Below are 24,430 nucleotides of genomic sequence, written 5' to 3'. Positions count from 1 at the left end.
GAAATTAAAACTCAGAGCTAGCAAGGTAAACTATGAGCAGATATAAAAGGCCTGGTAAACCACTCTAGGGAATTTAAAGACATTGTTATAAGGTAGTATGGGGAGCCACTGAAGGAGGGAGGACCCATAGTTAGATTTGCGTTTTCTGAAGATTATACATTAACTACCCAGTGGATTATGGAATCCGCACAAACGAGAGATGAGATGAGTGATTTTGGTTTGGGATGGGAATGATCATATTCTTGTACTTTACTTCATTTATGGGGACCAAGAGACCTAGAAAGTTTCAGGATGGTGAGAATGGGATGATGTAATTGGTAGGAAGGAAGGTGAAATTGCAGTGGTACTGCAGACCTATTAACTTGGTTATTTGGGGTAAATGAATGCCTACAATAGACAAGATTCCAGAAAGTGAGGTATATAAATATCTTAGTGTATTCAGTGTGTTATAACAGAGAACCGTATACTTTATAAAGTGGATTATAAACAACAGCGATCTATTTCTCACAGGTCTGGAGACTGGGAATTCCAAAGTCAATGCACCAGTGAGTTTGGTCTCTGATGAAGGCCTGATTCCTGGCTCACAGCCATTTTTTCCACATATCTTCACATGACAGAAAGGATGAGGGGGCTCTTTGAGGCCTTTTTAATAAGGGCATTAGCATTCATGAAAGCTCTACCTTTATGATTTAATCACCTACCAGAGACCTTCCTAATACCATCACATTGGAGGTTAGAATTTCAGCATGTATTTTGGAGGGGCACAGTCAGTCAGTCTGTAGCAATATACTTCTTCAAATGGGCCTTCTTTTATATTAAACATTTCTCTGGTACTACGTTACAAATGAGTTGTACAAGTTCAGACAGTAGCACAATCCCGTCCTTGAAAAATTTCCACTAGGTTGTCTTAATTGGTTAAAATATGAGTAATACCTCCCATCCAGAAGCCTTTAAAGTATATTTTGAAAAAGCAAAAAACTACCAAAACCAAACATCCTTTACCAAATCTTCTGTGCAGGGGTAGGAAAGCTTTTCTGCAAAGGGCCAGATAATAAATATTTTAGGGCCACACGACAATTGAGTGTCTTTACCACCATCACCACCACAACATGTGAAAATGATTCTAAGCTCCGGAGTGATACAGAGACAGGCATGGGCCAGTTTGCCAAACCCATCCCTAGAGTGTTACATTTTTTTTTCCATTATTTGAGAACTTGTGTTTCTTTGTGAATTCTTAGAGAACAGATTGCTGCCTCATGATTCTAATGTTCTATGTATATTGACAAAGAAAATCGACTTTTAACTGGCCATTTATATTTTACCTGTTAAATCTCTTGTAATTTTTAAGGGGAAAAATTTTTGGTTCCAGTTGGTAAGTGACTCCAACATATTAGTGACAAAGCAGAGCCAGGACCAAAACTTGTTTTCTGCCTCCAGGTTCAATACTGCTCTTGTCTTATTAGATACCATTATGGTGAATGTTTGTGTGCCAGAATTTCTAAGCCCTACCTTTTAGTCCATGTGTTTTATATCATTCTGTTTATAATTTTAATACAGCAGAGATGATTTTGACAACCACCTAAATCTGTTTAAAAAAAACTATAGAATTGTTAGTTTTGAGTTTTCTTATCTTTTTGAATGAGAGTAAGAGTAATGATGCAGCCCACAGAGAAACAGCAGGTTGGGCAGAAGGAAGCAGCTGACTCAAAGAAGCCACATTGAATTCTTTCCTGTTCTTTTTTAGGTCCCTTTAAAACAGGGCAGAAGTCTTATGGATTGGATACGCCTCACCAAAAGTGGAAAGGATCTAACAGGCTTAAAAGGAAGGTTAATTGAAGTAACTGAAGAACAACTTAAAAAACACAACAAGAAAGATGATTGTTGGATATGCATAAGAGGTATGTGGTATTTATTATGTACTGCAAAAGGTTTTGGCTGGGCTTTCCAGTTGTAATGCCATATGACTTCATGGTCATATTATTTGATGATAAGATTCACAATTAGATAACAAAAATATGCCTTAAACTAGGCCACAAAGTATATAATTCTGAGTTTCAACAGTATTTTGTTCTTAGGTACCTGTTTACATAGCATACCGGCACTCGTACTCCCTTAGCAAGAAAGCAAGTGCTTGCCAGGCAGTTATTCAATAACACTCTAGTTTATATACAATCATGTCCCACCTTAGTGCCTCATAACAGAATCATTTTGAATGGGAGAAATTGTTCTGCCAGAAAAAACGTCTCTGAGAATCGAAAGTAAATCAGAAAGCCTGTGTGTAAGCCAAATTTTAAGTTCTTGCATGAAGCCATTTTTATTATTTAATGTAAGTTTCTTAGCTTATTAATTACCTGATTTTTGTAGCCCATAGCAAAGTACAAGCACCAAACTAGAAATGAGTGGATTGGAGAGAGTGAGCAGAGAGATAGGAGAGTGGCTGATAAAAGCAGACCTCATGGTAATCAACAACCCCGCATCTCACACGGGAACAAAGGCAATGAAAGGCATGGGAATGTACAGTGGACTTCTGTAGCAATGTCATTGAGTCATTCAGACATGGTTAAATATGCACGGTCTTTAAAGTTTCAGTTAGTCCTTCACTGGTGTTACACAATTGTAATTTTATTATAGTATAATTATGGTATGTTGTCAGTTATCCTGATTATACTGTGACCTGTATGAGGGTAGAGACCATGTCATGGCAGTCAGACTGTTCTGTCCTTGGTGGCTGGCACATAGAGGTCATCAATATGTGTTGTTTGTTGAATGAATTTGCTTAACATTTTTTTTTTCTCATTAAACTTTTTGTTTGAATTTGCTTAACATTTTAAAGAAGTTTTGGTACTTAAAGAGGTTGTGTGGTTGTCGTAGTAGATTGGAAAGGTGGAAAGATATCAGTAGGCGCTATTAGTTTGCTAGGAATGCCCAAACAAAACAGCACAAACTAGGTGGCTTAAACCACAGAAAATTACCTTCCCACCATTCTGGAGGCTAAAGCCTGAGATCAAGGTGCTTTTTTCACAAGGCTGTGAAAAAGAAGAATGTCTGTGTCTCTCACCTAGCTTCTGCTGGTTTGCTGCCAATCTTTGAAGTTGCTTGGCTTGTAGTAGCAACACCCGTCTGCCTTCAACTTCACATTGCGTTCTTCCTGTATACTTGTCTGGGTCCAAATTTCCTATTTTTTTTTTAGAGATTTATTTATTTATTTATTTGACAGAGATCACAAGTAGGCAGAGAGGCAGGCAGAGAGAGAGGCTGAGCGGAGAGCCCGATGCAGGGCTCGATCCCAGGACCCTGAGATCATGACCTGAGCCGAAGGCAGAGGCTTTAACCCACTGAGCCACCCAGGCGCCCCCAAATTTCCTATTTTTAATACAGACCCCAGTCATTTGGATTAAGACCCTACCCTACTCAAGAATGACCTCATCTAATTATATCTGCATTGACCTATATCCAAATAGGGTCAAGTTCTGAAGTATTTGTGGGTAGGACTTCAACATATGAATTTGGAGGGTACGCAGTTCAACCCATAAAAGACACAGTTAGAGTGTGAAATTTTTTTCAGTGGCAAAGGGGGTGGATTCTTCAGCAGGTGATGACATAGCTTGTTCTAAGATAGAAGAACAGCTGCTCAACTCCCCAAAGTTTCTCAGAGAAATACAGCTGTGGATAGTACTCATAACTTGGAACGAGGATTCTGCTACATGGAAAAAACTCCTTTTGCCATTTTATTTTATTTATTTATGTAATTTAAAAAAATTATTTATTTGAGAGAAAGAGAGAGCATGTGTATGTATGTGCCTCAGAGTGAGAAGGTATATGGGTATGGGGACAATGTGAAAGGGTATGCCCTAGAAACATTAGTCTTGTGGTGAGTATGGTGAATTAAATGGGACAAAAAGCATTTAGCACATTACAGAAGTTCAGGTGGTATGGGGGAACCAGGATGTTGACAAAGACAATGGAAAGTAAGATGAATGTGAGGCAAAAAGATTAAATAGATTACTGGTAATTTCTAAGACAATCCTAATTTAAAGTAAGCATATGACAATGTTATTGTCTTTTTCTTATTGTTCTAGTTTAAAATATAAATGATATCTTCTTAAAAGGGGAAGTTATGCCAAATTTAGCTTCAAAGGTCAGAGATAATATTTGGGCCTAAGTTTTAATCAAAGCTGTATCATAGGGAAATATGGTATCATGGTATCATTTTTCCCTCCTTGGTAAAATAATAAATTCCTCATTTGTCTGATAATTGCCCCATATTTAGATCTGTTCTAATTTCAGCTGATCGGGTTAAGGTAGACACAGTTTTTTCTAAGAGATCTTAGACAATATACATTTTGGTATGGGTTTTTATGGCTAATATTATGGAGATTATTTTCTTTTCTTGAGTATATATCAGTATTTATGCACTTGTTCAGGTGTGTTGAGTCCAGTTAAAGTCCTAAAAATAATAGTGTGTAAAGAACAATTGGCTGGCAGCAGACTATAAAATGTAAACTAAAATGAGAACACGGCTTAGAATGATCTGCAAGGCAGTGTAAGGGGTTTCCAGTTTGTTCAGTTAATCACCATTTTCTGTGAAGTATGTAATTACTGTAATGCAGTAAGAAGGAATTGGAATGTTGAGGGAATCAATAGGAGTGATAATGCTTTTTAAAAAATCTTGTTGAATTTACCATTAAGTCATACTTTCCTGGTTTCCTCCGTTATTGCTTTTCTTTCTGGAGAACTAAAGGTGATTTACAAATATGCAAAACTGTGAGCAAACATCTGAATCACTCATCTGTGAAAGCTCTGTAGAGCTTAGATCAGACTTTGTTTCCCCTGTAGTATATTTTATTGCAGGATATAGTCAGTGTGGGTAATGATACATTGTTAGGAAATCACTTTTTGGCAGCATGGTATATGGCCTTTGATCTCAGTGAGAGTGAGAGTGAGTGCAGCCTGATACTCTGTAACAGTCATTTGAATGAATGGCATTTAGAAAAATTTGATTATGGTCAGTAGACGGGGTTGGGCTCTGTGCTCAGCGGGGAGTCTGCTTGAGATCTCTCCCTCTCCCTCTGCCCCTCCCCCCACTGGTGTGCGCGCACACACACATGCATGTTTGTGCCCTCTCTCTCTCAAATAAATAAATAAGTAAAATCTTTAAACAATTTATTAGATTAAGTTACTCATAAGGGATTTAATGGATTTCATTTATAACTTAGAAATAAACATGCTTTGATTTCTCCTAACGCTGATTATCATATCCTACCTAGTAAATTAAAGAGGCCTGCTTGAGATCACTGTAAAAGTGACTTCGAATGGGTCCATACTTTTGTGTTTCATTACTATTTAGAATATCTTGGGGCACCTGGGTAGCTCAGTTGGTTGAGTGACCAGCTCTTGATTTCAGATCAGGTCATAATCTCAGGGTCTTAAGATCGAACCCTGCCTCTGTTCTATGTGGGGTATGGAGCCTACTTGGGATTCTTTCTTCCTCCCCCTCTACTCCTCCCCACCATGCGCTCTCCCTCTCTCTCTCTCTCTCTTTAAGAAAAATAAAAAAGAGGGACACATGGGTGGCTCAATTGGTTACGAGTCTGCCTTCAGCTCAGGTCATGATCCCAGGGTCCTGGATCGAGCCTCAGCAGGGAGCCTGCTTCTCCCTCTCCCTCTGCCCTTCCCCCAACTTGTGTTTTCTCTGGCTCACTCTGCTCTCTCTCTCTCAAATAAATAAAAAATCTTAAAAAAAAAAAAAAAGAAAATCTTGGTAAATTGATTCTGAGGAGTATTTTGTCCTATTATATTTCTAGTCCAACTTCCTAGATTTCTAGATACATTTACAGTAAACATTTTTAAATTTTACATTGTAGGATGGTAGTGTGAATTTTTTTTTTTTTAATTTATTTATTTGACAGAGAGAGATCACAAGTAGACAGAGAGGCAGGCAGAGAGAGAGAGAGAGGGAAGCAGGCTCGCTGCTGAGCAGAGAGCCTGATGCGGGACTCGATCCCAGGACCCTGAGATCATGACCTGAGCCGAAGGCAGCGGCTTAACCCACTGAGCCACCCAGGCGCCCCGGTAGTGTGAATTTTTGTACGTACAGTCAATTCTCATTATTCGTGAATTCCAAATTTGCAAATTTGCCTGCTCACTAAAATTGCTTTGTAACCCCAGAAATCAATACTCTCAGTGTTTGCATAATGATTTGCATAATGATTTGTAAAGATGTGTCTTTTTCGAGGTCTGTTTAGCACCATGTTTTTCATATTTTGTGTTTTTTGTTGATGTTTTTGGTTTAAAGAGCCCGCCAAGTATAGTGCTAAAGACTGTGCTGTGCCTCACAGAGAAAATATGTATGTTAAATAAGCTTTGTTCCAGCATGAGTTCAGTGCTGTTGGCTGTGAATTAAATGTTCATGAAGCCACAATACATATTGACTAAGGTGTCTTTAAACGGAAATATACCTTGAGTACCGCGGTTATGTATCATTTGACAAAAATGTTTACAAATTTGACAAAATTGCAGGAACCTAACGCTGCCTTTTTTCCTCCAAGGAGCAATGGTTCAGTGTTTGCTAATTCGGTGTTCACAGTGACTTTGTAGACCGTGACTGCCAAGAAAAAAGAGAAACAACTAGGCTGGTTTTTTTTTTTTTATTGATACTCCAGAAATAAAATAAGTTTTATACTTTTGGGGTTAGATTCAAGTCGGCCAAGAACAGAGCTGATTTTTCCAACAGTAGGCTCTTTTCCTGAAGTCTCCTTAGCTCCTTGCTTCACTTTTATTTTGAGAAACTGCAGTATTATTTGTCTCTAGCAGAGAAACATTTTTCTTCTAAGAACAGCTTTTCAAATTTGGGACTGACCTTTTAATTTAAATGCAGTGTATTATGACAGCTGTACAGAGTGTATCTGAGTAGTAATGTACTTACTATCACAGGTAGCTCAGTCTTCTGTACGCAGTCCTTATTACTTCTCGATGCAGACTGCCAAACACCTCTCTTCTGCTATCGCTTGCTTGCTTAGGAAATCCAAATCAACATTTTTTACAGCTACATTTCCTGTTACTCATTTCTAATCTGATCCATAGATTTTCATGTTGTCTATTCTCCCCTATGAAATGCAAGTAATCTCATCCTTATCGATTTTAATCATTCTGTCCTGCTGACATCCAAGACGATTTGCTTTTACTTTATCTCCTAAGCTGTCAGTCTTTTCCTTCCTTTTGTTTTTATTTTTCAGTTTTCTTCTTTCCATCCCTCCCTTTCATCCACTAAAAATTCAGTAGTGGAAGAAAACTGGTGGTCTCGGGGTCTCATCTGACCCACAAGGGTTTTTGTTTGCTTGACACAGCAGTTTACAAACTTCAGCCAACGTTTTGAAGTTTTTCCCTCTGTGGGAATGTTTTTGATAATAAATTTAATTTAAAAAAGAGATATAGGGCTGTTCAAATTTTCTGTTGTTCTTATGTCAATTGTTATATTATGTTTTTTTCTGTGAATTTGTTCATTTTAATTCCAGTTGTTGACCTTATTGACATAAAGTTGTTTATAGCGTTCCCTTATTACATCTTTTGTGTCTTTATGTTCTGTAGAGATAAACCCTTTGCAGTCCGGATATTGCTAATGTGGGCTTCTCTTTTTTTTTTTTTTAACTGATCAGTCTTACTAGAAGTTTATCAATTTTATTAACTTTTGGTTTTGATTTTCTTTGTTGGTTGCCCATTTTCTATTTCATTAATTTTTACTCCTATCATAGTTAGGAAGATGGTTATTTTAAGACTTTTTCCTGCAGTATTGGCATCGATATATTTACAGAGATAACTTGCAGTTACTCTTGTGTTCTTGTTGAATTACCTGATTCTAAGGTTTTATGCTTAAACTATTACAGTATACTTTCTCTGGTTTTATTATATTTAACTCTGGATTGAATCCTGATTTAGCATTTGTGTGTTGCTCACTGTGAGTGCCATATGTAAATTAATTCATTAAGAAATTACCATGAAGTGCCTATTACTTGTATTTCTTTTTTATGTTAATTAACAGTCATATAGGATATCCTTCTGGGGCAGTTTTTATTTCTAGTAATTTAATGAAGCATTGCTTTTGCTTTTTTTGTTACCTGTGTGTGGTCGTCATCCATAAAAAGATAGAGAAGATAGTTTTGAACTTTTGCTCTATCTTGGCTCCCTCATTTAATCAATATTTCTCATCATGCACTCTATGAGGCTCTGGGGACAACATGGAAATATAAAACGGAGATGACTTTTGATTTTAGGGAATTTAAAATGTGATGGGGAGCACAAAGCATTAATCAAGTCTGACAAGGATTGTGAAGGAGAGGTACACTGTGCTGACTGATGACTACAGAAGATAGAGCTGAGATCTGAAAACTAAATGAGAGTTAACTAGGCAAAGAGGAATGGGAACAGCACTTGGGGGCTCTGGGAAGGAGCATGTACAAAGGCTGGGTGGTGTGATCTTGTGAGAGAGAGATCACATACACACATGTAGGAGTTCATCTTGAATAGAAGGTGCTTAAAGTTAGTGATGTCTGCTATCTTTGTTCTCTCCTTTGTATTGAAAAGACACACTTTTTTTTTTTTTTAAGATTGTATTTATTTATTAGAGAGAGAAGAGAACATGAGCAGGTTAGGGCCAGAGGGAGAGGAAAAAACAGACTCCCCACGGAGCAGGGAGCCCGATGTGGGGCTTGACCTGAGCCAAAGGTGGATGCTTAACACACTGAGTCTCCCAGGTTCCCAAGACACACTCTTTTTAAAGATCCCACTCTTTCTAAGACCATTTTCCTTCCTACGGCTCATCTCCATGTGCTCTTACCAGCCTTCTCCAGTCTCCTTATGACTTTGGGCAGTTGTCTGTCTAGCACTATTTAACACCCTTTACTTTTTTGCTTTCTTTCTGCCAACAGCTTCTTCCTTTAATCTCTTCATGACGTTGCCCTCTCGGGCTGTGTTTCCTTAGCACTTGGTGTTGGACTTCTGTGAGAACATCTATAAATTTTTGGCCATTTTTAGTATTTCCTATTTAAACTGAGTTTCGGAATACTAATATACTTCTTCTCACCCTATCCCTAGCTTCCAGCAGAGGGCATGACTCCTGGTTTAGTGTTCAGTAAATGTACCTTGAAGCATTTGTATATTTTGATATGTGTAGGAGTTTTAAACCATGGTATGGTTTTAATTATTTCACAAAGTAGTAACCAGTTGAAACTTGATATTTAATGTTTCTAGATTATTGGCCCCTGGAGTTCCTTAATTAGTTTGAAACTTTGTTATTTCTGGATAGTTTTCTTATATAGATCCATGGTCCATTGAGTTTTGAGACTGATTTTAAAATGTGTCAGTATTTCCATTAAACTCCTTTTTATAGTTTCTGTCTCTGTGATGAAATTTTCCTTGTTAAATGTCATCCATATTTTCTACTAGACTTTTTAAAAGATATTAATTATAGTTATTTTAACATCCCTGGGTAATAGTTCTAACATATACACCACCTTAAAGTCTGGTTGTGTTACGTTTTTCTCTCTCTTATTTTTTTTTTTAAAGATTTTATTTATTTATCTGACAGACAGAGATCACAAGTAGGCAAAGAGGCAGGCAGAGAGAGAGGGAAGAGCAGGCTCCCTGCTGAGCAGAGCCCCTGATGTGGGACTTGATCCCAGGATCCTGGGATCTTGACCTGAGCCAAAGGCAGAGGCTTTAACCCACAGAGCCACCCAGGCGCCCCTGTTTTTCTCTCTTGACAATGGGTTCTTGTCTTTTTTTTTTTTCCCCCAGTGTGACTTGTAATGTCTGATTGAATGTCCCACATTGCATAATGTGCACAGTAGAACCTGAGGTATTTACACTTAGAAACGAGTACACTTTTTCTGGCAGACAATTCAATTGAGTCAGTCTGGGTAGCAGTTGAGCTGGTTTGGGGGTTTATTGTTGCCGCTGTTACCATCAGTATACCACAGACTTCAAATTCCTCCCAGAGCAGGTTGCTGCTAGGCTTGTTTGTTGTGTGGGTCCTGCAGTGGTTGGACTTTCTCCTTGTTCCTATTGCACTCTTAGCCGACAGCCCGCCAGACTGCTTGTGTAGGGGCGGCTCCCTTGGTGCTCCTGGATGCTCTTGCTTGTTACTTGGTGTAAGACTTGTGGTTGAGGCAGAATGGTTTGTGCGATTTCCTTATTTGAACCTCCAACTCAGGTGGGTTATATGCACTTGAGCCCCAGAGACTGAACTCTTTTCAGTGCTTGTGTCAGTTCCCCAGTGGACATTCTCTTCTGCGTCATCCTCGGCACAAGATCTAGAACACAGACGGGTTTTTTGCCTCTGCCCAACCTCCCCCTCTCCTGACAGCAGAGCTTTGCCTTCTATCAGTAGGGTTGGAGGGGGAGGACAGGGCAGAGGGAGAAGGCTGTAAGCAATTGCCCTGCCTCCCTTCCAGTGCTAGAAGACCTCCATTTTGTATCAGCCCAGAGCCCGGGAGTCTTTGGGTGCCTCCCCCAGTGTTTATCTTGCATTTACCTAGTGTCAGACCAGAGCACAGGGGGATGTGTTGTTTCCTTCCCTTTCCAGCAGCAGCTAACTTCTTCCTGGTATCCGTGCAGGAACTCAAGGATGGGAGGCTTTACTGTACCTTCCCAGCATATGGATAACTTTTGCTGCATGCGGGGTTCATTCTGAAGCATGGGGTGAATTTCTTTCTTCTGCTTCACCAGTGGCTGATAATTTGGGCAGTCCAAAAGAGTATATTGACTTCTTGGATCCTGCTCTACCTGCAAATCTTGGAGCAGGCATTATACACCAGTACCAACAGTATCATTTCTCAGACCTGCCCTGCTCGTACTTCTCATGAGCATCTCATGAGGTGGGAAAGTGTGAAAAAGAAATTTGTGAGTGGGTGGGTACAGAATCCCGATTCTGAGGCCTTCAGGGTTCTAAAATAGCATCAGTGCACATTTGGCCCTTAAGGAGTGTGATAAAATTTCAGTTGTGTTATAGCAATGTCTCTTTTTTCTGTGCTCTATCAAAGATGACACAGCTCATGTGCCCCATCTCCTCAGACCGGCTTATCATTCTGGATTTTAAATTATTTGTTGCCTTATGGCCTTGTATGCTCCATTCCTTGATGGGCTCAAAAACTTATGGTTTTTATGGATTGTCTGGCTTTTTCTTTTTTCTTTTTTTTTAAGATTTTATTTATTTATTTGAGAGAGAGATACAGAGAGAGCAGAAAGCAGAGAGCAGGGGCAGAGGGAGAGGGACAAGCAGACTCCCCAGTGACCACAGAGCCCGATGCGGCGCTCAGGGTGGGGCTCATCCCGGGATCCTGAGATCATGACCTGAGCCAAAGTCAGATGCTTAACCAACTGAGCTACTCAAGCACTCCTGGTTTTTCTTTTGGTTAAAGGTAGGAACACATTTTTCTTGATATAATCTTTGCACCTAACTTATTTTGGAAAATAAGAAATAATCCAAAACACAAGGACATATCTGCTCCCCTTCCGCCCAAGTAATTAATAGCAGTGCAGTCAAGGGCTGATTGGTAGCTGTCGGTGGTAGACCTAAGGCATAGGCAGACAGAGGGAAATGATCTCATGGAATAGGGAAAACTAATTTTTAGAGAGAGGGTGTCTTGCTTAATATTGACATAAACTGTAAATTGACTCTAAGGGTATAGTAAATGTGGCTGTTGCTAATGATGTTTGGTCATTATTCTCCCTAGGAGAGGTTTGTGAATTTTTTTTGAAATATTTAGAGTGTAACTGATCCCTCAGGCTGTTTGTTGGTTAATTTTTAATGCTTTTATTGATCAATTTCCTTTTAAATCAATTTCGTAGTTAAATGTCAGGGCTGTTTTTTGTGATACGAATGTCGCATAAGATAATCTTTGATAATTGTCGATGTTCTGAAGTGTATAGAGGACTTTATCACATCCTATTTAAATTTTCCCATGCAGACTGAGGCATTCAGTTCCGATCATTTTAGCTCTTTTGTAAATTGGACTCACCATCACTGAAGTTGTTTGGTGGAGTTAGAAACTCCAAGTTATATTCAGGACAGTTGTTACCTCACTCTTTTCTAGTTTCTGTGAGGCAGTGCTGGTCTCATTTTTCTTATTTCTTTTTCTTTTTAAAATTGTAAAACAGAGGTCCACAATTTAAGTTGCTTAGATACTAATCTTAATTTTAGAGGGCTTTTCTTTAAACGTCTGTCCTTTTATTTTGAGAGTGATGAACCAGAGAGCTAAATGGAAGTTCCACGTGTGTGGGCAGAACTCTTTTATGCATGGGTTTGGCTGCACTGGCAGGTGTCCCCAACCGACTGTATGCAAGCAGTCTTTTGGGCTGGAATTCCCTCCCCCATCCCAAGTCATCTGCAGGTAAGTGTTCTGAAGGTTATCTGGGATGGAAGCTGCTGAGATGGTGGTGGTAGGACATGAATCTTAATGTTGTGACTTTTGCTTCTGGTTTTTAGTTCAAACCTCTCCCCCACTCCCAAGCGTGTTTCCTTCAGTATAATGTTTCTTTGGTTCATGCTCTCTAAAGAATAAACGTAGACTTCTTGCAGGGTAGGGAAGGGGCTGCTTGCTTGGTATTTAGGATAGGGAAGGCAATATTAGGCTTGTATTGCTGCTTCTATTGAATTCGAGATCTTCCTGCCCCCTAACCTGGAATCCTTGATTCTTACACTTTGGGGGGGGGGAGGTGTTCTGTTGCACACATTGGCTTTTATAGATTCCCCTCCACCTTACACAGGCTTTATTTTCACCTTTCTTCATTCTGCTAAGTATATTATCATTCATCCATTTGGCTTCAGGCTTCCAAAACCTTATTGCTGTCATATCCTCTTCTGCTTTCTGTGTCTTTTTGGTTTTTTTTTTTTCCATTTTATTTATTTTTTCAGCGTAACAGTATTCATTCTTTTTGCACAACACCCAGTGCTCCATGCAAAACGTGCCCTCCCCATTACCCACCACCTGCTCCCCCAACCTCCCACCCCTGACCCTTCAAAACCCTCAGGTTGCCCCAACCTCCCACCCCTGATCCTTCAAAACCCTCAGGTTGTTTTTCAGAGTCCATAGTCTCTTATGGTTCGCCTCCCCTCCCCAATGTCCATAGCCCCCTCCCCCTCTCCCAATCCCACCTCCCCCCAGCAATCCCCAGTTTGTTTTGTGAGATTAAGAGTCATTTATGGTTTGTCTCCCTCCCAATCCCATCTTGTTTCATTTATTCTTCTCCTATCCCCCTACCCCCCCATGTTGCTTCTCCATGAATGGATAAAGAAGATGTGGTATATATACACAATGGAATACTATGCAGCCATCAAAAGAAATGAAATCTTGCCATTTGCGACGACGTGGATGGAACTAGAGCGTATCATGCTTAGTGAAATAAGTCAGTCGGAGAAAGACAACTATCATATGATCTCCCTGATATGTCTTTTTGGTTTTAAGTGTTATCTATCCTTTCCAGTCATTTTAGAAGCTTTCCAGGAGCGCAAGAGACAAATGAATGCTTTTAATCCTGAAATCCTAAGGTACTCTACCATACAACATCTAGCTGTGTACAGTATTAGCTCAAGTAAACTTGTTAAAGTTAAGGATATATATAGATATCCCTAGAACAATCATTTAAAAATAATGAGAGGAGGTATAGCAAAAAAGTCAATAGATAAAATGAAATTCTAAAAAAATACTTTGTTAACCCCAAAGAAGGCAGGAATAGAGGTATAGAGACACGGATAGAAAACTTGGAAGAAGAAAAAGAAAATTTGAGGGTAAGGATGAAGACTGATAAAATGGTAGCTCTAAATTCAGCCACATCAATAATTAACTGTAAATGGAACAGTCATTTGAATTGAAAGATAGAGATTGTGTGTTTATGTGTATCAAGAACTAACTACATGATGGCTAGAAGGGATACACTGTATTTGTTTGTTTTGTTTGTTTATTTTGCAGCATTTTATATAATTATTTGTCTTTGGTTTCACATTCCCAGTCAAAACATTGTTTCCAAAATTATTTAGGTCAATTCCTTTTCTTTCTTTCTTTTTTTTTTTTTTTTTTTCCCTTTTTATTTATTTATTTATTTTTTCAGCGTAACAGTATTCATTCTTTTTGCACAATACCCAGTGCTCCATGCAAAACGTGCCCTCCCCATCACCCACCACCTGTTCCCCCAACCTCCCACCCCTGACCCTTCAAAACCCTCAGGTTGTTTTTCAGAGTCCATAGTCTCTTATGGTTCGCCTCCCCTCCCCAATGTCCATAGCCCGCTCCCCCTCTCCCAATCCCACCTCCCCCCAGCAACCCCCAGTTTGTTTTGTGAGATTAAGAGTCATTTATGGTTTGTCTCCCTCCCAATCCCATCTTGTTTCATTTATTCTTCTCCTATCCCCCTACCCCCCCATGTTGCTTCTCCATGTCCTCATATCAGGGAGATCATATGATAGTTGTCTTTCTCCGATTGACTTATTTCACTAAGCATGATACGCTCTAGTTCCATCCACGTCGTCGCAAATGGCAAGATTTCATTTCTTTTGATGGCTGCATAGTATTCCATTGTGTATATATACCACATCTTCTTGATCCATTCATCTGTTGATGGACATCTAGGTTCTTTCCATAGTCTGGCTATTGTAGACATTGCTGCTGTGTAATTACATATAGTGTTATATTGTTTCAGATCTATAATATAATGATTCAGCAGTTCTATGTATTACTCAGTGCTCAACGCTGTATGTGTACTCTTAATCCCCCTTATCTATCACCCATCCTCCAACCCACCTCCTCTCTGGCATCCACCAGTTAATTCTCATATTTAAGAGTCAGGGGTTTTTTTGCCTCTTTTTTTCTTTGTTCATTTGATTTGTTTCTTAAATTCCAAGTATTAGTGAAATCATATGGTATTTGTCTGTCTGTCTGATTTATTTCACTTAGCATAATACCCTCTAGGTTCATCCATTTGTTGCGAGTGGCATGATCTCATTCTTTTTTTTTTTTTTTTTTGTGGCTAATATGCCAATGTGTATATGTACCACATCTTATCCATTCATCAATTGATGAACTCTAATGCTGCTTTCATAACTTGGCTATTTAAATAATGCCGTCATTTATGGTTTGTCTCCCTCCCAATCCCATCTTGTTTCATCAGGTGGGATTGGGAGAGGGGGAGGGGGCTATGGACATTGGGGAGGGGAGGCGAACCATAAGAGACTATGGACTCTGAAAAACAACCTGAGGGTTTTGAAGGGTCAGGGGTGGGAGGTTGGGGGAACAGGTGGTGGGTGATGGGGAGGGCACGTTTTGCATGGAGCACTGGGTGTTGTGCAAAAAGAATGAATACTGTTACGCTGAAAAAATTAATAAAAAGGGAAAAAAAAAACATGTAAGTGGACTGTGGAAAACTAAAAAAAAAAAAAAAATAAAAAAAAAATAAATAAATAATGCCGTAATAAGCGTAGGGGTGCACGTATCTTTTCAAATTAGTGTTTTTGTTTTCTTTGGGTAAATACCCAAGAGTGGAATTACTGGATTATATGGTATTCCTACTTTTAATTTTTTTTTTTTTTGGAACATTCCTACTGTTTTCCAGAGTGGCTACAACAATTTGTATTCCCATCAACAGTACATGAGGATTCCTTTTTCTTACTACCTTGTCAACACTTGTTATTTCTTGTGTTTTTTATTTTAGCCATTCTGACCAGTATGAGATGATTTCTTTCTTTCTTTTTTGAATTTTCTTTAGGTGATTTCTTATTGCAGTTTTGCTTTGCATTTTTCTAATGATGAGTGATGTTGAGCATGTTTTCATGTGTCTGTTGGCCATTTGTGTGTCTTTATAGAAATGTCTATTTAGATGCTCTGTAGAAAGGATACACTTTAAATATAAATACACAGATAGGTTGAAAGTGTATGTGTAGGAAAATGTATACTATCTAGACAGTAAGTCTAACAAGGTTGGCCTATATTAATATTGGTTAAAGTATATTACCAAAGACAAAGAATGTTACTAGAGATAAAAACATTTCGTAACGTTAAGAGTTCATTATGAAGACTGTTTATGCTTTATAACAAAGCTTCAAAACATATGAAGCAAACATTGATAGTATTGAAAAGTAGAATTAAAATCCACAGTTATTGTTGCGTATTTTAACACTCTCTCTCAGCAGTCGATAGAACTAGATAAATATCAGTAGACTTAAAATTAAAATACTGTGCTATTTCTTTAGTGAACACAAGATGGCAAGGTGGTCACAGTGCTTGCAAAAATGGATCTCTACATTTGAATTCAGAGAAATATTGCTATAACTTTATTATGTGAACATACCTTTTTCCTTCATTGACTTTAGAGCCAACAAAATCAACAATGGTTCAGCACTTAATCTTATACACTTGTGGAAGAAAGATTTTTAAAAAGGCAGATGACATCTTATCTTGTTAGTATTACTACAAAAATGTTGTGGCCTTGGACCACCCACCAAAAGACTTTTAAGCTCCCTTAGGAAGCTCTGGCTCATGCTTTGAGACTCTCTGATGTAAAGTAGAACAAAGAAAATGTCAAATTATCCATGGGGGTGTAACCTTGAACCATGGGGATGCAGTTTATTCCCTACCAGTGGGCTATTACGGTTCACATGTGGTTACCCATCCTGAAAAATTGTGGGAGCCTCATCTGGGAGATAGATTAATTAGGTATAACTGTCTCTTGAGGCTTACATTGTGGTGTTAGATGTGGGCTGGGGTTAAGAATGAGTTGGAGCTTGTTGCAATCCAGTTGTTAGTTCAGTTATCTGAGATAAGTGATTCAGGTTCTGTAGGTGGGAAAAGACTTTTTCTGTCTATGGGAAGTTGGAGTGGTGACTAGAAAAGAGTGCTCTGAAATTAGAAACTTCCCACATTGCTGCTGAGAATAGAAAACATTCTGGCAGTTCCTCAAAAAGTTAAACATAAATTGTATATGACCCAGCAGATTTACTCCTATGTATATACTCAAAAGAAATAAAAATATGTGTCCACACAAAAATGTATACATGAATGTTCATAGCAGCATTATTCGTAATAACCCCAAAGTGGAAACAACTTAAATGTCAATGAACAGAGGAACAGGTAGACAAAGTGGGCTCTATCCATACATGGAATATTATTCAGCCATGAGAAGGAATGAGGTATGGACACATGCTACAACATGGATGAACCTTGAAGTGAAAGAAGACAAACAAAAGACCCAATATTGTCTGCTTCCATTTATATGAAATGCCCCAAATTTGCAAGTCTCCAAAGACAGAATGTACATTCGTGGTAATGCAGGGCTGGGAAGGCTGGTAGGAATGCTGCCTGAAGAAGGTTTCTGCATATTGTTAAATCATATTATCTGCTGCATAGTCAGTGACCCCCGTATAGGGACTCATGTTCCTCACAATATCAATGTCAAAAACTCAAAGGGCTTTCTCCTTTTTAAAGAAGTAAGGAGTCTCCTTTTGTTTGTTTGTTTCTTTTTAATAATTTTTAAGATCAGGCAATGCAACCAGTATTACTAATGTCTCTTTTTAGCCTTGGCTTCTAGGAGGTTCAGGATGACATTTAATGCTCAATCATAGTAGTATTGTTAGTTGGGTTAGGTGACTAGTATATTTTCTTTTACACATTTTGCTGTGGGTTTTTTAAATTTTTACACACAAATATTTCATTGTGTAATAGCTAGAGTTTAAATTACAATCAATATAAAAAGTTTATGTGAAAAACTAGGGGCAGCATTTACCAAGAAGGAAGAGTTCTCTCTGTGAAAAATGGCAACATTAATTTTTAAGTATAAAAATGATATTGATCCTTAAACTATTAGTCTTTAAATAAGCAGTGAGCTCCTAGACACTGGTACTATTAAAGCAGATGCTGAACAGTGGTCTTTCTGTAGATCTTATAGAGGTAAGTCCTGTATTGGATCAGAAATCAGACTCAAAATTACCTTTAGAGCTCTCCCAATCTTGAGATTCTTTCATTCTGTGATTAAATTAGCTGTATAAGTTTCTGGTAATACAAAGCACTAAGTGGTAATTTTAAAGTGAGTAATTTTTATTCTAAGAACTTATTTGAGAGCTCAGAGTTCTAGATATGTAATACAAGAGATAATTTAGAGTGAAAATACTAGAACAGGTACTACCAGTACATTGCCTAAAGAACTCAGTGTAGCTGTTTTTGTGAATGTGTGCCTTCGGTTCCGCTGCAGCTCAGCTGGGATGAATTAGCTAGAAAATGTACTCCTGAATATTGCCAGATCATTTAAAAAGTGATGTCTTTTAAACCTTAGAGTAGATGTTCTTAATAAAACTGTTCTATTTTAATTTTAATAAGTTCTTTTTATCTTTTTGTTTTCAGTTACACTGAGAGATACTTGACATAATACTTTATAAGTTTAGGGTGTAACTTAAACTGTGATTGGTATGTCTGTATATTTTGAAATTAACTTGCTCTTCTTAACAGTACTCAGTCAATCCTTGTTACCCACTCCTGGTTAGAGTTTTAAAAACAAAATACAAAACCAAAAATAAAATATCAGGTTGGGTAGATAAGATGGATGGATGGGTGGTTGGGAGGGTGGGTGCATTGTTAGGTAGATGGATTGATGGGTCAGTAGATGTTCTCCCTAACTCCCCCTCTGCAACTGAAGGTGACCCATGTAAATGATCTAAAAGCACCTGTTGGTCTGTGACCAGAAGATCTTTGTCAGAGCAGTTTTGTGCCATTCAAGGTTGGTGTTTTATGACTATCTTCCTGCCCATTTTTGTTCTTAATGTCGTTATTAGGATTTAGGTTGTGCAGAATTTATTAATAGCCTAGCTTTGAGATTATGCCTGTGGGTCCTTAAACACCATGTATTTTTATTTAATGGGAAGTTGGTTCTATAAATCTGCCATACTTGAGCAACTAGAGCTATAGGAAGAAGTTAATTGTGTCATCACAAAATTTAGGAAGTTGCAAGCAAAATTAGTTTTGAAAACCAGGTGGTAAGAATACATAGGGGGCTAGAGGCTTATATGTAAGAAATTACTGCCTAAAAACCAAGTATAGTACAAATAGAATACAAGCAAGCATGAAAGAAAATCATAAGTTAGATTCTTTGCATTTGTTTTCTTCTGCCACATTGAAGTTTTAGTGTTAGGAAATGCTTTTGAAAAGGGAAAAGGAAGGAGATAAGATAGAGGAAGAAAAAAAGAGAAGAAAGAGCCCTCTGTACCAGAGGAAAAACATCAGTTGCATTTTGGGAGCTCCGTCTCATAATAAACAGTTAAAAACACTGCCAAGTGTGGTTGGCTCTAATATTCCTTGGACAGAGACACTAACATTCTCAATTCCTTACAGTGAGGGATTTTATAGCATTCCTAGATTTGTCCATTTGAATAGCGTGGAAGCTGTTCAGGTCTGGAGTGAGAATATACGAGGATAAGGGTCAATCTAAAGGATTGAGAGGTTGAAGAGAACACATGTGGGATGTTCTAGGTTTTATATGCTGATTATGGACAACTGGCAAAGCCCCGTTTATCCTTCTGCCAGTTGCTGAAACATATGAAATTCTGTCACAGAAGGTTCATGATTGTGTGTTGTAGGTTTCATGTTCTTGAGAAACTCTAGTTGAGGTTTGGTTGCTGAGGAAGTTTGAAATTCCAAGTAAGGCATTCTGTCTTAAAAACAAAAGAAAGCTGTGGCTGATATCGAAGAGGTTACTGCCTATGTTCTCCTCTAGGATTCTGATAGATTCCTGTCTCACGTTGAGGTCTTTTATCCATTTCGAGTTTATCTTTGTGAATGGTGTAAGAGAATGGTCGAGTTTCATTCTTCTACATATCGCTGTCCAGTTTTCCCAGCACCATTTATTGAAGAGACTGTCTTTTTTCCATTGAATATTTTTTCCTGTTTTGTCGAAGATTATTTGACCATAGAGTTGAGGGTCCATATCTGGGCTCTCCACTCTGTTCCACTGGTCTATGTGTCTGTTTTTATGCCAGTACCACGCTGTCTTGGTGATCACAGCTTTGTAGTAAAGCTTGAAATCGGGTAACGTGATGCCGCCAGTTTTGTTTTTGTTTTTCAACATTTCCTTAGCAATTCGGGGTCTCTTCTGACTCCATACAAATTTTAGGATTATTTGCTCCAGCTCTTTGAAAAATATCAGTAACCTCTTCGATATCAGCCACAGCAACTTCTTTCAAGATAAGTCTCCACAGGCCAAGGAAACAAAAGCAAAAATGAACTTTTGGGACTTCATCAAGATCAAAAGCTTCTGCACAGCAAAGGAAACAGTCAACAAAACAAAGAGGCAACCCACGGAATGGGAGAAGATATTTGTAAATGACAGTACAGACAAAAGGTTGATATCCAGGATCTACAAAGAACTTCTCAAACTCAACACACACAAAACAGATAATCATATCAAAAAATGGGCAGAAGATATGAATAGACACTTCTCCAACGAAGACATACAAATGGCTATCAGACACATGAAAAAATGTTCATCATCACTAGCCATCAGGGAGATTCAAATTAAAACAACATTGAGATACCACCTAACACCAGTTAGAATGGCCAAAATTAGCAAGACAGGAAACAACGTGTGCTGGAGAGGATGTGGAGAAAGGGGAACCCTCTTACACTGTTGGTGGGAATGCAAGTTAGTGCAGCCACTTTGGAGAACAGTGTGGAGATTCCTGAAGAAATTAAAAATAGAGCTTCCCTATGACCCTGCAATTGCACTGCTGGGTATTTACCCCAAAGATAGAGATGTAGTGAAAAGAAGAGCCATTTGTACCCCAATGTTTATTGCAGCAATGGCTACGGTCGCCAAACTATGGAAAGAACAAAGATGCCCTTCAACGGATGAATGGATAAGGAAGATGTGGTCCATATACACAATGGAGTATTATGCCTCCATCAGAAAGGACGAATACCCAACTTTTGTAGCAACATGGACGGGACTGGAAGAAATTATGCTGAGCGAAATAAGTCAAGCAGAGAGAGTCAAGTATCATATGGTCTCACTTATTTGTGGAGCATAACAAATAACATGGAGGACATGGGGAGATGGAGAGGAGAGGGAGTTGAGGGAAACTGGAAGGGGAGATGAACCATGAGAGACTATGGACTCTGAAAAACAACCAGAGGGTTATGAAGGGGCGGCGGGAGGGGGTGGGGTGGGGTGGGAGGTTGAGGAACCAGGTGGTGGGTAATAGGGAGGGCACGTACTGCATGGAGCACTGGGTGTGATGCCAAAACAATGAACACTGTTATGCTGTAAATAAGCAAATAAAAATAAATAAATTTAAAAAAAAACCAAAAAAAAAACCAAAAGAAAGCCTATTGGGAATAATTCTGATCCTAATCATTACCTCTGGCATTTATGGTCTGTGGATTTTAAGCAACAAACAGTAGGAAAAATTCCTTCCAAATTTGGTAGAGAAGGTGGATAGGGAAGAAGAAAGGAGAGAACTCTAGCAGTCATTTTAGTTTTTTTTTCTCAGACTTATTTGGAGAACTGCTAAAAGAGATTTTGTGAATTTACTTCTTTTTGTTGCCTAAGTTGCTTTTAAGCCATCTTATAAAGAAATCTACCTAGTTGGTTATTCTCTAAAATTAAACTTATGGAAAAACTACAATACCTTTTTGGGCCTGAAATCCAATCTCTTCTTTCCTCCCAAGATTATCATACAGGATGAAAATTTTAAGTTACCTAAAGTTATTTAAATTCATGGAGGTCGTAATATAAAGAGGGAATAGTCCTAGGTATAAGAAAACCAGTTAGGGCACCTGGGTGGCTCAGTGGGTTAAAGCCTCTGCTTTCGGCTCAGGTCATGATCCCAGGGTCCTGGGATCGAGCCCCACATCGGGCTCTCTGCTCAGCGGGGAGCCTGCTTCCCCCCCCCCTCTGCCTGCCTCTCTGCCTACTTGTGATCTCTCTCTGACAAATAAATAAATAAAATCTTAAAAAAAAAAAAAGAAAACCAGTTATTCTCATTGTACTCTTGAGATGTCTTCAGGGCTGGATTTGTCTACTGTCTAGTTTTTCAAGTAAAGTATTAAAAAGTAACTCATTTCCTTGGGAAGGCTATTCATTGAGTGAATTTTCCTCCATTTGTTGTTCCCTTTTTTTTTTTTTTTAAGATAAAGATATATTTAAATGTATGAACAGATGAGATAAATGTTTGGAAAAGATAAAAGGATTATTAAGATCCCAACAATAGGGGCGCCTGGGTGACTCAGTTGGTTGAGCTGCTGCCCTTGGCTCAGATCATGATCCCAGGATCCTGGGATCCAGTCCCACATTGGGCTCCTTCCTCAGCTGGGAGCCTGCTCTCCCCTCTGCCTGCAACTCCCCCTACTCATTCTTTCTCCCTATCTCTCTCTTCCTGAGAAATAAATAAAATCTTAAAAAAAAAAAAAAGACCTCAACAAGAATCTTTGTTCCTTGGACAGCTGCAGGGAAGGATTGTGCTTGTTTTCTCAGAGCGTATCTCAGTGGCCCAGTCACCCTTGCTTGCCCAGCGGTCACTGAGATGATCAGACACATGGGTGGCAGTTTGATTCTTTCTCATCAGATTTTCCTACCAGGACTGTAGAGAAGAATGGAGTAGAGAGAGAGAACTTTTGAAAATCATAAACAGTGTTTCATTATTCCTTTGTGTTAGGAGGCAGTTCTCTTTAGGTTTTATAGATAACCTGCACATCTTATAAGCAAGGGCAGTCTTTTTGGGGATGTTGGCATAGTAAACAACTTTGCATAGTAGAACTTGAGACTCCCGCTAGAGTATAGAGGACAGGCTTGCCTACTGTTTAGTATAGTAAAGATAATGTCTCCTCCACCCAGAACAGAGGGTGCATGTACTTCCTGTTCATTATAAAAGATTCAACTTTCCTAAACTCAGACTTCCCTTCCTGTTGTACAGCACATTTGTGCACAGGTATTATCTGGGCCTCTTCACTTAGGTCTGTAGGAATTGGGGTTCGGAGAACTCACACACATGCTGATATTGTAGCTACTGCTTGTGATGTGTGTAGTAAATTACCCTTTGCTTCTGACGGTTTCTGACCAGGACCCATGAAACTGGCAGGCTAACTTGTTAACTTTTGAGTCTGGTGAAATCTTAGACCCTTGATGTACTTACTGTTTTGAAATAATGATTTGTTAAATAGAATGTATTTGAAAAGGTATATTGAAATTTACACTTCTAGTTTGTACAACTTTTACAAAGTTCACTTAGGATATTATTTCCCCTTGTTTGGATAGGTTTTGTTTATAATGTTAGCCCATATATGGAGTATCATCCCGGTGGAGAAGATGAGCTAATGAGAGCAGCAGGATCCGATGGCACTGACCTCTTCGATCAGGTAAGGTGGTGAAGGTAATCTTAGTATCACAGGGGAAAAAGTTCTCTTAGATTTAACAGTGTGATTGTTGTAGAAAAAAAGAAAATAGTTGCACAACTCTCACATGTGTTGGCTTGAATTTTGAAAGGTAGAAAGATGCTCGTAAGTAACAACTGTTTGTTTAATTTGCCTTTGAATGATTTTAATAAAATTTTAGAGCTAGTTTCAAATCTGTATCTGGGCATCTGCTCTTAAGTGCTTGCTCTCTCCTCTGCTTGCAGCTATTTACTCAGTTTGGATTGATTTTGATGATGATGATGTTTGGGTCATGGAAGGCAGTAATAGAAGACAAAACAAGAAATTTAGCTTCTCTGCACTCAGTTTTTTCTCCCTTGGGGAATGTTAAGTAACTGGCCTGTCTTGCTATACTGAATCTGCATATCATATAGAAAGTTAGATGATTAATGAATAGAAAATCTATTTCTATTAATATATATAATTTATAATATACATATATACATATATGTAATATATGTATATTTACATATATAAATTAGATATTAATAGAAATAGATTATATATAATAGAAATATATAATTTTTTATTTAAAATTAATAATATATATTTATATAATTTATATAATTTTATAGAATTTATTTTCTATAATTTATATATTTTATATAATATAATTATATAATATAATTTATATAATTATATATAATTATATAATTATATATATAATTATAATTATATATATAATATATATAAATATATATAATTATATATTATATAATATAATTTAAAAGTTACATAGATGAAACTTACGTATGTAACATATATATATGTGTAACATAGTAACATACATATGTTAACTACTGTCAGTCAGCTGAACTGGTATTTTGAAACAACAATCTTGAGAAGAATAGAACTTTGCCTTTGTCTCACATAAGCTTTACTTTGTATTTTATTTTATTTATTTATTTTTTTTTTACTTTGTATTTTTTTTTTTTTTTAAAGATTTTATTTATTTATTTGACAGAGAGAGAGATCACAAGTAGGCAGAGAGAGAG

At 38.0% G+C, this 24,430-nt stretch overlaps 1 protein-coding gene across 3 annotated transcripts in view; it reads left to right on the top strand.

Annotated features, from left to right (window-relative positions):
- LOC123942484 (cytochrome b5 reductase 4) overlaps positions 1–24,430 on the top strand; it is a 97,938-nt gene that overhangs the window by 8,250 nt on the left and 65,258 nt on the right. For all 3 annotated transcript variants that reach the window (XM_046006436.1, XM_046006435.1, XM_046006434.1), the window contains exons 2-3: positions 1,745–1,898; positions 23,281–23,381. In XM_046006436.1, the coding sequence (XP_045862392.1) occupies positions 1,772–1,898; positions 23,281–23,381 (228 nt within the window). In that variant the 5' untranslated portion in view covers positions 1,745–1,771. The remainder of the gene's footprint in view (positions 1–1,744; positions 1,899–23,280; positions 23,382–24,430) is intronic.

This window comes from Meles meles, chromosome 5 (assembly GCF_922984935.1).
Source record: "Meles meles chromosome 5, mMelMel3.1 paternal haplotype, whole genome shotgun sequence".
NCBI lineage: Eukaryota > Metazoa > Chordata > Mammalia > Carnivora > Mustelidae > Meles > Meles meles.
This window is presented reverse-complemented; position numbering and strand designations above follow the sequence as displayed.